Below are 16643 nucleotides of genomic sequence, written 5' to 3' on the forward strand. Positions count from 1 at the left end.
CTTTGCTAAGTAAACGTGCAGGATTCTCTGGGGTGTGGGTTACAGATAACTAGTTTTATAATACAGACATATGATTCTTTTAACTAAATCAGCCCAATAAGAGTTTATAAACTGTGTGTGGTGCAGCCTTTTTTACAGATGGGACATTCTTTTTACTTCCAAAAGTAATCCAAACAGAAAGAAAAGGGAAAATACCACTACTAACCTTTATTGCCTTAGTTCTTTGCAGTTTCCTACAATTCCTTGGTTCTTTTCTATATGCACTGACTGGCGCCAAAAATGATCACAAAAGCACATTTAAAAGCACTTGTGTTCATAGCCCAACATTGTTTAGGTATTGGATACATTATTAGAATATTACGTGAATAATAACATGAACTTCTGTAATGTAAAAATAATTGCTGTGTTTTTGTGCAGGAGCCTCCCTTTATAGATATATTTTTCTCAACAAATGATGGATGGTGCAATACACAGATCTCCTTTTTTAGCTTTCATGCAAGTTTTAAGACATGGAATTAGGGGGACTGAGAGTCGCAGAATAGAAATGGGGCGTTTGAGTTTGAAATGTGCCATTGTGGGATAAAGTTCATTTCTGACGTAATTGGGTTGACCTTCCTCAGCTTGTGGCATCTTTGTTTTTTCTGCAAACACGTGTTTGTCATTATGCTAGCTTTTTTCTGTCTGGCATCTTGCCAGGAAAAGAAACTTTAAGAAGAAAAGGCTAGAGTGACAGTTGTGAAGATATTTGTGAAAAAAAAATGATGTGCACAACAGTCGTATTACAACATCATGTGTAACGTCCGTCATTTCACAGTTACCTTTTGGACAGCTGTATGTTACCAGTGGAAACAATTTCTTTCCCCCAATTTCCCTGAAATTTGCTGAGAGTCTTCCATGTTTCAACCTCTGCCTTTGTTGCCGTGTCCACTTTTAAATAATAGCACACACTGCATTTATTAATAAAGAAATAGGTTTACATGGTTTAATTTCTGAATAATAATTTAGGGACTGGTGCAAACAACTTCCCTGGGAATGTAATAATTACTAGAAATTATAACACCATATCAGTTGAAAAAAAAGGGTAATTTATAGTTTTATAGTTTCTATATTTTTCATGTTTAAAATGAAATAAAATGTATTTTTTATGTTAGTGTTTCCTTAATTGTCTTCCAGCATCCTAAACAAATCCTTCTGATTTTCTTTTTCATATCCTCAGCCTTTTTTTCATATGCGTGAGCTCGATTTTAAACAATTTATGGACCATCTGCTCTGTAGACAGAGAGTATTAACTGATAGGCATCGGTTTGAGTTTCTCGTGGTTCTTCATCCCTGGCATTTACTGTGGGCGAAACAGGTCAAAGTGCAAGTGACTCTCGAGAAAATATGAAGGCAGGCGAAGGTTGGATGAGATGTGAAAACAGATTACATGGATTTTCTTGATTGATGTCAATAAGAGCTGTGGAAGAGTCTTACTCCGAAGCAGCACATGTTGCTTGCTCTGGTCATGTGTACCGAATGTTCTCTGAAGAGAAGTGCAGGAATATCCCTTTACAAGAAAAGTGTGACCTTTTCATTGAAACTATGGGCTTCCTGTGGGGCCTGTTGAACACCATAAACAATAACTTGTGTACATCCATGAAACCTTTAATATTATAATTTGGTAGGTTTATGTTGCCTTCGGAAAAGGGGAAAGTATTTTTTTAGTTTTCAAAATGTAACAAATCTGGTCCAACATTTCTCTGCCAGGAGAGTATAGCACAATTTGAATTATTTAAACATGTTGACTAATAACTATAGTTTTATCCTTTCAAGGTACTGCAGGTGGTGCTGATAACTAACAGTTTTTGTGTAATTTTCCCATCTATAAGAAGTGTTGTAGCTTTATTCAAAACCTCTTTGGTAAATATTTATTTACTATATGTACCTTGCAGAGACAGGACAGCTGCTGCTGCTGCTCTGTAGCAGAAGAACACAGCGGTAAAATAGCAATTCTGTTCTGCAGATTTGAATTCAATTTCACCATAACAGCACAACACTTTCAGGATGGATTTACTGCATGACTGGATCGTGTTACAGTTACGAGGCGCCAAAAACATTACTTTGCGTCTTCAGTCGTGAGGAAATCGCTTGAAAAAGGAAGCCTCTCCCCACGTCAGAGGTCTTGTAGCTGGCTTGGTGCTTCTGTGTGTGCCCTCAGTTTGGGTTCTTTATAAAAATAATACTAAAAAGAGCTGTATTCTTCGCCCTGGTCAAGGCCTCGGGCTTCAGAGATGCTTGTATAATTGAGAACTCTTTGTGACTTATTAATTACCCTCCAGGGTATGCAGCTGTATGCCGGCCAGGTTGGCTGTCATCCCGGTTTGCGTCATTAGCAGCTGTTTTGGTTTGAGGCAGGTGGCCTGAAGGAGATGAGCCATAAATTTGAATACTGCTGCACTCCTTACAGCAAGCTTTTAGACCTTCATTTTCACAGCACTCTGCATTCCTTGAGCCTGCCCTACTGCGCACGCACACAGAACCCTTTTCTGGCTTACTGTCTTGTTACATTGTTGGACTCTCCATGTTCTGTAAATATTGCCAATGTATGGATACTAAGTGTTGTCCTGTAGGAAATTGGGAATCTCTGTGTTTATTGTGAAGGGTTCTGTCTTAACAGATACTATCATTTTTTTGTCTACATTGAACATTTATTATGATTTTTCTGACATTTGTTGCTGTTTTTTTGCTAGTAATTGAATACCGAAGTGCTGTATTTTTCTTGTAAGTTTAGCATTTCAAAATTTTGAAACCTGCACCTGAAGAAAGTTCCACAGATGAAACATTCTTACATTCTTTTTTTTCTTCTTACTTTTTACACTGCAATTTTCAATATGGAATTAACGTTTACAGTACATTGTTCAGAATAATGTATAATAAGGTGCAGAGTTTTGTAGAATCTGTTTCTATGCATTTCTTGTGCCACACTGTAGTTTGCTACAGTTCGGCAGTTTGCTTCGTGAGTGACCCTGTGTGTTTGGCAGTATCTGGGTGACCTGAGGGCAGCACTGGTTGTAATTGTACCTGTCTGTGTACTCCCGGTGCTCAGCAGGAGCTCTAAGCCCTAGTCAGCAAATACTTGGCTACATCCCGATTTTTCCATCTGCTTTTTGGGACTCACCCACATGACTCTTTTTGGGGAGCTATTGATGAGATGCCTCACGCCGCCAAGTGCGACAGCACTGGGCAGCAGTGCCAGAATGCGATTCAACAACATAGACAAATTCCATTTATACATTTTTTTAAGGAAAATTAATACAGTGTTAGCAAAGGTAGGAACTAAGATCTATGAATGATTACTTGGATATTTCTTAATGAACGTTTTATCTTTTCATGTGTAATTCATGCAGAATTCAGTATTAATGGAACTTTTAGCATCTATAAAGCATCATTTTCTAAACTAATGTGTTGCTCACTCTCCTTCTATAAGGGAAACCCCAATATAGCATTCAAAATCTATTACACCTGTGGAGGTACTGAGGATACAGTATTTTTGTACATGATCTAGTGCTAGTATGTGTTGTTCTGTTTGGCTGTTTGAGTGTGTGCAAAGATGCTGCACTTTCTTTGGTTTTTCAAGTTGAGGGTTTTGTGGTTTTAAATTTCGATGTGCACTATAGATTTCGGGTGACAGGGAGATTAAATTATTCTGTATAAAAATAAAGATCACAACTCTTACTGATTGCAAGTCCCATCTATATTTGTTATTAAATAGGTGAATAATTATATTAAATAGGTCAAGTGATGTGTTAATGATCCCCTAAAATAACTGAGTTCATTGTTTTACAGACTGATATGCTAACTTACAGTAAGTATCACAATGATTAATTTAAGAATACACAGTTGTCTATGAACTATGATGGTTTGCTGCTTCTGATATCTTTTCAGGCATATTCTGTACTAGTCACTTAGTCCTTTGAATAATTTAGTATGATTGTTGTTGAAATTGTGAATCTCAAAACGTGAATCCACTAATGCTTATAAGCAGTTATTTTTCTCATTGAGAATCTGCGGGTATGTGGCTGTGGTTATTTCCTTAAAGACCTGTGATGCCTGATAGAAGGGAGGTTGACAGTAATACTAATCCCTTCATCTAAAATCTTTTGCCCTTTCTTTTGTAAATAAAATAATAAATATTTTAGAATCTCTTCTTTTACCAACTACATTAAGTTCTCAGTTAGCAGATTGCCTTCTTGTCTTCATTTCAAAACATTGTCATCTATCACAGAGAAGGAAGAGATTTAGTTCAATTCTGCAGTGTATTTGTTTTCCAAGTGATAAAACAATAGTTTTTCTGGACAAGAGTCAAAGGTAAAGAATTTCTGATATTAAAATTTAACTATGATAGGAGAAGGCAAAGCAACTGTTTCTTATTATGCAAAGTTGTTCTTTTTATGTATGTGCCCAATGGCAGCAGGAAGGGAACTTAAACAAAAGAGCCAAGATAATATTTGGTATTTAAAAATACACTGACCACAGTAACACCTGAACAGAAATCTGAGGAGCAGGTGTGAAAAGACACACAAGCTTACCAACACATGCCCCCTGTTCATTTCCAAGAATTTTTCCACATGCTTGATAATTTTCATAGTCGTGCTGCAGGGTTATTGGCTGTTATAGGGAATGACTTTTAGCTGGCTCCTTGCTGTTCAGCAAAAGAGCAGGTTCTATAAGCTAAGACTTGTGAGAAGTTGTGTGCATAGTTAAATCAGGGAAACAGCATGAGTACAGCAAGATTTGTAAATGTGCTATGTGTTCATCAACATTTCATCTTGAAGAACGAAAGAGTTGTTAACATATGATGGTGATAAAACGACAAAGTGATTTTAATATTCTATTGTCATAATGATTGATTATTCTGTATGCACTTGTATTTGCTTATACTCTCCTTTACATGTCTTTGAGAAGTGAAGCATTGATATACCCTGTGATTTAAAGACTTTCAGGAGCCTAGCAGACGGTACCAGGTGCTGTCATTTGATATACAGTATGCTGAGGCCTAGTATAAGTCATATCTCACAAATAATAAAAACTCCATGTAAGTTGTGTTTTTTTTTGTGTTATTGGAATTGCTACAAAATGTCTGTGAATCACAGTGCTCAGGGTAAATGTATTTTTTAAAATATCTTATATGCTGGTTTTATTTATTTATATTTTATTTAATTCTGGACACAGGACAGTGAACTTCTTTATTTCAATCTCCCTCTGTGGTTTCCACATTAACTGCTGGTATCTCTGAATAAATATCTGATTTACTGCAGGAAAACAGTATCGGAAGTTATGCTTAACATTTCAATTACTTTGTGATTCTATGAAAACATTGTTTCTACGTTTAGTCGCTGAAGCTGCAACACACACTTAAACCAAGGCCTGTAATTCATTAATTCAAAAATAGGAAAAAAAATACATCTGCACAGTTTCCTTTTAAAATAAATACGTCAATTAATCTGTTAGACATTTCTGCACTTGAACACGGAAACTCAGTGATGGCCAGAATGACTTTACTCATTAGGTTGTTTTTTTGGGAATTGGTCCTTTGAAACATAAGGAAACTCTTAATTGTGAGTTAAGAAAAGTGCTCTTGCTGTTTAGCACAAATACTGAAGAACATATCCCATCTTATGCAGAAAGATTGGCACACTCCAGATGTGATACTAGTCCTAATCCTCAGGGCTCACTGACTGCTATCGTACCGTCCATTTCAAGAGCCACATTATCTGCAGAATGAGGGGATTTAGAGCGTGCCTTAATTCTGACGTCAATATCAGCAGTGCAGACCTCGGTTTTACAGTAGCGACTGCTGGGGAGAAATTCTATTGGCTTAATTTGAAAAACAGAAACTTCCTTTGCTCACTCCTATGAATCTTGCTGATCACCCTCTTTCAGTTTTCAAAATGTAATTTATATTCTGGTGTGTTTCATACAACGCTATCATTCTTGTCCAATATATTAATGCAGTTCATATGGCCATTTGTTAGTAGTGAATACATATTTTTGTGATTCTTAATAACTAGGGTCAGATATGCGGTTTTATCATAAATGACATGGCAGCTGCATATCTAATATGGTGCAGGTGTTTTAAGGACTTTTTAGTGCACTCCATATCCTCAAAATTTAGCATGCTTGAATGAAGCATAATTTAAAATTGAGCATGGCAAACTATTGTTAAATAAATGTGCTTTTTATTACATGAAACTCGCAGTTTTAAAAGTTTTCTTTGATACACAACTTGCAAAGAAAAAAAAAACTCATGCAAATAAACTGTGCTTGTCCAGTATATCGAAACACACAGTTGGTTACCTCCCTATCCTGAGACTTACGATAAACCTATTTGCATATCAGTGATGGTTTTGGAGGTCTAGCTAATATACGAAGTACAAAGTACTGAGTGCCCATACAAGACTGTAGGGCTGTCAGTTTGGCTGGTAGCTCTGCTCCAAGATCATAACTATCACTTGTCTTGAAGGAATGTCTTGAAGGTGATTCCCTGCTTTACAGTATGTCTTTACAAGAACATTTTTGTTGGATCAACTTTGTGTTTGCTTCGCGGAACACAAGTACCCTGCCTTATTCACCAAGCCTTGTTGAATATGATGGGAAGCTCTCAGAATGGAATCAGTTTGCATTGCCCAGAGCAGTCCATGGTGTTGATTTATTTTTTTAGCGGGGGTTGTGTAAATAGTGCCACCTTTTTCAAACACCTGTGCTGTAAATATTTTATTGCTGCTGTTGGGTTTTGGTTTACAAAACTGATAAGTTTGCTGTGTTATGTAAGGTATGTAAGACAACATAAATTATAGGCTGTCATTGTGAGCGTTGTTAAACCACATGACCCAGGGACCAAGTTTTTGAATATGCTCGTTTGCAGTCACACATATTCCCAATCCTAGAAATAAAACAAACAGGCAGAAATGGAAGGTCTCCAATAGCATATTGATATTTCTACAGCACATATTTCGTTACACTGCTGGACAATTACTCATTGTGATTTAGTATCTTTGTTAGCTGATTCATCCAAGATATTACTTCACCATCAAATTCTCTTGTTGATCAACCAGGCATTACATGAGCTGTCTCCTCTGCACATTCAAGAGCTACTATCCCAGGATATCCCAGTTCGCGAGCTTCATTCTGCTGGTTCCTCAGTATTCGAAGGACGTCTTCCCATTGTGAATTAGGGGATCTAGTTCCTGATCTTTGGAATACTCTTTCTGACCGTATTAAAAATGTAGCTTGTTTGAAATCTAACTTGTTTTCAGTGGCCTGCAATCCATATTTCTTTCCCTTAGTGTCACATTCATACATATTTTTATTGTCCTTTTTGTTTACTATATTTTTTAGCTGTAGACTTCATGATAAGTGTCTTGAGAATTATTGAAAGGCACTCTATAATAATACAATTTATTGATTGACACTCAGTGTGTGAACTGTTTACCACAGCAATGAATCAGGTCAGGTCAAGACCATTCTGTATATGCTAAATGAAGGGTTGATATGTGGACATGTAGTATATCCTTAAGAAAATTAAGGCTTTGTCAAAAAGAAAGCAAAAATATGCAGTACACTCCAAAAATGGATATAACCAGTTGTAATGAATTATGAATCAGGAAACTACTGTCTTGACAAGCAGGTTGTGTCCTTAAGCATTGCTGTAGAGTGTGTACAGGACTTGCAGCTTCATGACATAATGTTTTTTTTGTTTTACAATTACATATTGTATCGTATCTGCACAACAGCATTATTATTTATTTTAATATTTAAGATACAAGTATGTGAAAATAAACGTAGTAAGCAGTTACTTTAGCTGCCTGTACAAAGTAAAAAGAAGTATTGTAGCTAGCTGTACATTTCCAGCTGCAGATGCATTGTACAGTATTATAGACCTACCGGACGAGGTCAGACAAATACTTTCAGTATGCTCAGTTCATCACCATTAAAATGCCGTAAGATGAGCTTTATGCCCTTTCTCTGAACCTGGACTTTTAAATATGTTACTTTTCTGTTTTTTCTGTTTTTTTTTTTCTTTATAAGCGAGACTGACCTTATTGCGAAGAAGAGAAGGGTAGCATAGCAAGCTAAAAGCAGCCTAATGTATGTGTTAGTCAGTGAGATTCAAAGAAATCACTGAAATCTAGAAAATACAATTGGTGACTTAATTTATATAACAGATTACATTGTCTACAACATCTTAATTCATTAAGGTCGATTTTAACAGATGGTCTCATAATCATAATCATACAGAAGAAATGTCAAGACAGATTTTGAATTTTGACATTTTTCTAGGGAGCCTTCTCTAATCTTTAACCTTCCTTGTGATCTTAAGACCTAGGTTAGATTTGAGCTATAAGTCTTACTCAGTGTCACCAAGTTACAGATGTTGTATACTCCACAAGTGATGACTTCCTACATTTTTTTCCGGCATCAAGTTGTTATGGTGTTTGTATCATTGTTTGCTTAATTCTATGCTGGGTTGTCATGGAAATACTTATTTACTGAACTAATGTCTAGCAGTGTCAAACATATGCTGATGACAAACCAAGATCATTTCCATTTGATCAATGAAAACATCTTCTGATCTAAAAAAAGGCACAATAATGGGTGTAGAAAATGTACTTTCTCCATCTGGAATAAACAACAAAAGGGAAAAAAAACAAATAAATATTTAAACAGCTTGCAAAACTGTATGCCCATTTAAATAATTTGGGAAAACGTTAAATGCTTTTGCTGATATTTTTTTTATCTACAGTCGCTTTAAATTATATTTAGAAGAATCCATTATTTTTATTGGAAACATCTAAAGGTAATATAAATCCAGGAGAAAAAAGATACTTAGGCTTTCCAAAAATATATTCTAAGTGAAAATAAAACTGAGCACTTCCCAGAAACACTCATTGTTATAGGTTCATTGTAGGCACAAAAACAGAAAAACAGAAATAGAATTAATTATAATTCATAACACAAAACAGGGGAAGTTGTATGATCAAATCATAAAAATGGTTTATGAGGAATTTAAGATCTCGGTGGTCCAGTGGTGTTCATATTTCATACTAATGTAGTAAATACATCAGGTTATTTATTGCAATGAAATGTTTTATTATAAAAATATTTCCTAGCTTTCCAGAAAAAATCTAAACCAAATTTCTGTTCATTCATGGTGCTTAACGAGGGAATTTTGTCTAGGAATGAAACAACTTGTACACGAGAATGTCAGTACACAGGCAGCTGTTAGAAGAGGCGTCCTTTTTGGATATGAAGACGACAGTGTGACAGGATTAACAAATTCTCTTTGTTGGAAGAAAAAAAAGCATCGAGAATTGTGGCTCACCCTGCAAATTCTTTTTAACTCTGTACACCCTTAGCCACAAGACGGAGATGAGTGTCTGTAAGTCATATCGCAGCTGGACTAGATGAAGCAGAGCAGGACAGTTTCTCCAGAATGTCTATGCAGTGTTTAGATCGATCTAATTACCACCGAGAGGTTAAATGTAATATAACTCATACCTGATGTATACGGTTTGATTCTGGTCATTTCACTTTTAAAACTCTCTCTTAACGGTTTTATGTGTTGATAGAATTTGATCACATCAGGGGAACTACTGTAAGGTGTTTTTTTAAAAGAAAAAGTGGTCAGACTAAATAGAAAACCAAGTATGTCTCCCTAAGAGTGAAGTATATCAGCCTTTTTCTAAACACAGCAACAATGATTCATTCAAGATTTACATGAGAAAAAGGGTAAGATTATCGGGGGGGGGAATTTTAATAGTGGGGCATTTTAAAATACAGAATAATTATAAAGTGACAGGAGGTGCTATACTCTTGAATTTTATTTGTCCTCATTTGGATCTTGAGAAAAGCCAAACCAGTACAGAAAAATAAAATAGAGCTGTTATCAGTGGTCCCTTTAGCTATTGTGTGCCACCTTGTGGCACAACCACTGAAGTCTTTAAGATAAGGGGTCTTGTTGCATAAGACTGTGTGTACAGAAGTTTATAAACCAAGTACATTTTTGTAAATGCCTTCCAAGTGTTTATATTGAGCTCATGCATGCAGGAAAATTGATTATTTTGTATCATATATCCTGCTTAATGCTCTTTATGTCCTGTCTTGTTGTTTTCTTAAAATTTCTTGTAGGTATCAAATCCTGATCTTGAAATTCTTCAATGAAAACACAATTTAATTGACTGTATTGTAATATGTTTTCTATTGCTGAAGTCCTCAAACAGCTTGTGGGTGTAACCTATATTAAGGCTCAATATCTGTTTGAAAATGTCACATGTGTGAAACAGATTGATTCTTATTTGTTCTCCTCTCCAAGTCATGATGGTGGCCTATTCAGCCATGCTTGATAAAACTGTGGAAGAAAAGTATACGTATAAAATAGTAGATGTCAAAAAGTCTAAGCAGTTTTGTCAAGCACAATGCCAACACTGTTTGAGTGGCCTCATGTTTTGTGAGTTTTCTGTCTGCACAGATAACATGAAAATAAAACCCAATTGACGTAATTAGGCCTGATAAGATCTGAAAGGCCGTTGGTGACGTTTTACTGCGGTTTTAGTGGTTTTCTGTTTTTTTTGCATGAGGCATAAGTTTGGTTTTAATCTCAATTCACCGAAAGACTGTAACCCAGAAGTAAATGTTAAGATAAAGAGAACTTCGCTATTGTGTTGCATACCACAATTTACGATTTCCGTACTAGGATTTTGGTATATAATTGACACCAAAAATGAATACGTACCTCAAAAACCTTATAACATTATAAATTCTGAAGGAAATGAAGCTGAATGCAGTTATGCTGCTTTTTTGTTGGCTTGTTTTAGTTGTGCTAACTGTGTTCACTGCACTTGGGACGGTACGAATCCATGTATCCAGTGCAGCTTCCTCCCTTAAGGACAGAGTTTATACAGAACAGAGCAGCCTTGTTTAGACATTCTTGTGACCTACCATTTAATTTAATAGATACAGTGTTTCAATATTTAGGACTTTTTTTGTGAATCAGCAGCAATGAATTAATGTTAATTAAATCTACATCGCCTTTAAAAATGTAGCTAATTTGACAGATTTATTAATAAGCAGTTTTTTATAATTCCCTCTTCATCCACATTTTTTCTTTTTTATTATCTAACGGAAAAAATAGGGAGACCTTTGGACTACAAACAAATAAAAACTGGCCATGACTCTACTTGGCAAATGGTGCTGTAGGTACCTGGTCATCTGAGTTCTTTGATGTCTCTGTGTGGAAAGGTTGGACTCAGTAGATGAAGGCATGCTGTCAGCGTGGGAGAAACTCTTGTAAACTCATGATATGCTGTGTTTAGTCTCGTGATAGATAAGAGATCTTTGCTACTTCGTAGTATGTTACTCACTTGACACATGCCTCAGCTAGAGCATATCGAAGTGAAAGATGAGTGCGAATGAACATCTGTGAATTGTGCGTTACTAAGAGGGAGTACACCTTTTACCACTGTGTTTCTAAAATAACATTACAAAATGTTAGCGTTACAAAAAGGATATGGAGGAAAGGCTTAGTTCTTAGGGGTAAAAAAAGAACTCATTTTACAGGCTGCACACAGTGCATTCAGCAAGTGCTGCGTACTGTAGGTTTTCAGATAACACATACTGTAGAACGTATCAGAAAAACCAATTCTGAAAAAACAAGTTTTGTTTTTCAAGCAGGCAGTTTTTCTTATTTCACTTTATTTGTAGGTGAATGTCTGTATAGACATAAAATGTTTAATAGATCTTAAAATTGTGTGGTTTTACTAATCTAAATAACAAATGTAAAGTTCACCTATACACCTATAACTGGTGAAAACAAAATGGAAAAAAAACATCTAAGAAAAACTATAGTGTCCATAGGCTTTATTTTATCTTTACTTTTCCCTAGCCAGTATTATTTTACAACATGTCCCATATTTGCATACTACTTCAGTATAGCACAGTGTCTTCCCTTCAGCTATTTATATATACTTGAAGTGGTGATCAGCTTCCTCAATCTCTGAACAAAGCTCTGTAATTGTCTGGGGGATGAGATGACATCATGTTTAAAACTGCAGGTCACACTTTGTTCGTGCCCAGTATGGCTATGACTGTGTCATGCAGTGTGTTATTATTGCTCCTTTTCACCAGTGAAGTGAACTGAACTGTGTTTTTCTCTTTTACAGATGATTCTTTGGGACTGGGACCTGAAGCAATGGTACAAACCCCAGTATCAGGTAAGATCTGTAGGCTGCAAGGTCTGGGTTTATTTCACTGTAAACGTTTTCTTTAGTTTCCCTATACTCCTTTTTACAGATCATTACCAAATAATATTCAGTAGGATATTTGGAAACTCTATGAAATTGTAAAAAAAAGTTTTTCATTAGCACAAATTACTTTATTATTCATCATTTTTTATTTAATACAGTTCTTTTAAATTTGCAAATGGCATCACATGAATAGCTTTTAGGGTGGTCTGTTCATGCAGTAGTGTCAGAATTTCATTTTATTGTGCAGCCTTTCAAGAGCAAAGTCTTGAATTCATCTAGGCTAGTAAGAGGTGCCTTAAGTTACTGTGACTGTTTTTTTGCAGAAAGTACATTTGTGCACAAAGAGTTGTGGGAATTTGCATCAAGCTCCCCAGTCATGTTGAAATTCATAACCTTGAGTCACAGATGATCCTTAGACAATCTAATAGGACCAAATGACCTATTATCTTTTGAAACTAATTCTTATACTCCTAAAACATGCCATATACTGTAGTACTGTACTCTTACCTTTCTTTAATAACAAAACTTTGAACACTAGTAATGCAACACAGCATAAGGTAAAATTAACCATTTATGAATTGTTGTTGAGCTTTTGTTATACTCTACATTAGTGTATGCATAAGAAACTTTGAAAGATCAATAAGACACATTGATCTGATTTCTTAGATGGTGTTTAGTACTACAGTATATCTTTATTATCAGTGCCTTTTTAAAAGCACTAGGTGGCACCGTTTCGCCACATTAACACAAATCTAAACTGGCCACGCTCACTGATATTGCAGACGTTTCTCCCTTAATGTGAGTCTACTTTTAATCATAGTTCGGTAAAAAGTACTGTCTTTAAAAAAATAGTAGCCTGTTATTTGATTTTATGCCTCTTCCATTTAGAATGTTGTATTTCCAGCTGTAAATCAGATAACCCTGTTAACCACTATGGTGACCTCTAACCTTTAGGAACATTTTACCAGAGCTAAATGCCAGATTAGGGTAGCAGTGGTCAGCATAGCTGCCTTGCAGTGCTGGGGCCTGGGGTTCAATTCCAGACTTGGGGAATATCTGCATGGAGTGTGTATGAACTCCCCTTGTTTGTGTGGGTTTCCTCCGGCTGCTTTGGTTCCTCCCAGAGTCCAGAAACATGCTTATAGGTTAATTGGCTTCTGGGAAAACTGGCCCTCATGTGTGTGTGTTTACAGTATGTTTGTCTGCCCTGTGATGGACTGATGTCCCGTCCAGGGCGTACCCTGCTTTGCACCTCTTGCTTGCCAGAGTAGGCTCCGACTTCCCTGAATCCCTGAACTGGAGGAAGCGATCATAAAATGGATGGATGGAAAAATAGCAGTTTATACAGTGTGAGTCCTATAGTGGGGTAAATACATTTACACCCTGTGAGTCCTACAGTATTGTAAATAAATGAAACTGAATGGAGGAACATCGCATTTCTCAGTGAAAGCCCTGGAAGCTCACAACCTCTTCATGGTTTATAGACATCAATTTGGTTCAAAATACCACTGCATTTCAAGTCCTATAACCTGAATGGCAGCGAAGCATGTGCTGTTGTATTGCAAGTCATAGCTATGCACCATATCTGTACGGAGGTAGTGGTTGATTTAAAACATTTTCTTATTTGCTTTTTATATACTGCACATTTTTTTAATTTAAAGAAATGTTTTATCTCCTTAAAGATGTTTCAGATGAAAAGCCTTTGAAATCTATTAAATATTCCTGTTTGGAGGAGCTACAGGTCCCTAGTGCCTCAAGCAGTTAAGGTGCTGTGCGAAATGAAAGATGGCTGGAGTTTAGGGGTGGCCTTGGCATAGTCTTCACTCCCTTCATGTTCATATATGAGCAGAGCTGGATCAAACAATCATTTTTTACTGATATCAGTGGACTAATAAAACCCTAGTGTAAAACATACAGTATAATGTGAATTTTGTAATAATATGAACTTTTAAAGGAATGTGTTACAATGCCTTTGTTGAAAGTGGTAATGGTAGTGAAATTAAGGCCTAAATAAATGTCCATTAGAGGGTGGAAAAGAGGGACAAACTAGCTTTTGTAGGCTTTCCATCTGTGAGCCTTTGAAAGAGATGTAACTTGGTTAAACATTTTAAAGTGCTTATGGATCTCAAGGTTAGGAGACAACCAAGGGGAGGCAGAACACACTAAGTAGGAGTCTAATGAGAAGCATAAACTAGGTACTGGGACACAATGTTTGATATTACGTCTATCATGCATGTCTTACAATAGCAGTAAATATGGAAGCATTTGAACTCTTAATTTAAATATATCTAAACTTTTTTGCACAAAATTAAAATGTATCTTTACATTACATTTTTAATCCATTTTGATTTTTAAAAAGTTCAGTGTTAAAAAACATTTTTTTTATCATAATGCTGCCAAACTTCATTCCGGTTTCTTCTGCTTCATTTAGGGCTATAAAACATGTCACCCATTAAGTACACTGTGGTAACAACACAGGCAAAGAAAACAGGATGTTCTTTAAAAGATGTGCAGCTGTCCGCAACTGAGGTCACTTCTAGGGCCATATCTAATAAACAGGCCTCTGTTTTCCCCTTTGTCTTCGATGCGTTCAGAGTCAGACATAAAAGAATCTCACAGGTGGTAAGGTTAATCAGTGGGGCACTCAAGTGTGTGTGTGTGTTTGTGGAAAAGCAGCATTACTTTACAACACAGTCAAGAGCTTGTCAAGCATGACGGTTTCACATCTGCCACAACCTGAGAAATCTTCATGCAGTACAGTGGAGGAGGTACTGTAACTAGAAGCAAAGTGTGCTTCATTTATGTGACCGTACATTTACAGTACTTAGTTACCCCTTTTATAAAGGAGTTAATATAAGACCAAATTGTACAGTATATGAGATGGAATTTGAAGACGTATTGTACTCAATTCGCATTCTGTGCTGTTTTTTCCTTTCTTATTCGCCTTACTTTTGACATTTTACAAAGTTTGAGCTTTTATTTCTATTAAAGACACAGCTCCTAAATATTATCTAATATGTTTTGTCTTCATTTGTCAGAACTGAAAGGAAGCAGATGTAATATTTGTGTGTTTATTCAGTTTTTATCATCCACAATCAGGGGATAAAGGCACAGTGTTGCACAGGTGACAATAACAAGAAGAAGAAATATCAGGTGATACCTGCAGGTAGTGGAAGTTCTTTGTAAGTGTCTACTAGTGGTATAGGTAGACTGTTCCAGTTATCTGATGGAAAATAGGTTTATAGCCATAGTACAATGTGTATTGCCACCTCGGGGAGACATTTTGATTATTTTTTATTTTGAATCACAAAGCTATTTTCAGTTGGCTCAGCCTCTATCGTGCGTTACAGACACACTGTACATACTGTATGCTCGGGTCCGAGTGTAGCTGTTTTTTTGTGTCAGGGTGCTGCAAGTGGGAACGGCGTGGACCTTTCCGTCATCAACGAAGCTCGTAACATGGTTTCCGACTTGCTGGCGGACTCCTCCCTGTCTCCTCAAGTCATCGCCTCCCTGCGCAGCATCAGCAGCCTGATGGGAACCTTCTCGGGGTCGTGCCGGCCTCGGGTTAACCCTTTCACTCCTTTTCCTGGGTTCTACCCCTGCACCGAGATGGAGGACCCTACAGAGAAAGGAGAGAGAAAGCCCCATAAGGTCAGTCGCAGTGCTTGAAACATTTGTTTTCTGATTTACAAACGGATCTGTAGGATTTGTTGAGCTCCAGCCCCGGTCCTGGAGAGCCCCAGACCAGCAGGTTTTGTAGGGCCACTATTAAATCAGCAGTTTCTTAAGACATGGAGCAATGCCATGATGATCATTTCAACAAGTCATTTGTTAAATTGCATAGCTTAGATGTTGATCAGGGCTACTTTTCAGCAATAAAGAACCAGAGTTCTCTTAACTGAACACATTTCTTGTTTAATTCATTTGTAGCTTGCTGGTGTTGCCAATCTGTAAAACAGTTGACCTATAAGACTAACCGGATTGGGGTTCTCTAAGTCTCTAAATAAAGTATTGTCTAAAATGGCATCCTCTCTATTGTTTGCCAAAGCACTGTGTATTGAGAATACATGATGTAGACTTTAAGCCAGAATTGGAATTTTCATGGTGCTGAAAAAATATTCAGATGTACTGAGGAAAAAGTTCCTAAATGTCTTGTTACAGTTCAGCAGGTTTTAACAGTAAATTGCATGCAGAATAACTGCCTTAATCTGTTACAGTATATACAGATTTGAGAATGGCTGAGAATGACACAAGCAGTGCTAATGGGAATATGTTTGGACAGTTTATTACATATTTAGGAGCCTGCCCGCTGAAGAGCTTGCAGGTTTACTCTAATTTCTTTGCAGAAAAAAATGAATC

The 16643-nt window shown here is 36.6% G+C and overlaps 1 protein-coding gene across 1 annotated transcript in view; it reads left to right on the top strand.

Moving 5' to 3' along the window:
- pde3b (phosphodiesterase 3B) overlaps positions 1-16643 on the top strand; it is a 68131-nt gene that overhangs the window by 35310 nt on the left and 16178 nt on the right. Inside the window, exons 2-3 of the mRNA XM_006642593.3 lie at positions 12198-12248; positions 15687-15935. Of these exons, the coding sequence (XP_006642656.1) occupies positions 12198-12248; positions 15687-15935 (300 nt within the window). The remainder of the gene's footprint in view (positions 1-12197; positions 12249-15686; positions 15936-16643) is intronic.

Source organism: Lepisosteus oculatus, chromosome 21 (assembly GCF_040954835.1).
Source record: "Lepisosteus oculatus isolate fLepOcu1 chromosome 21, fLepOcu1.hap2, whole genome shotgun sequence".
NCBI lineage: Eukaryota > Metazoa > Chordata > Actinopteri > Semionotiformes > Lepisosteidae > Lepisosteus > Lepisosteus oculatus.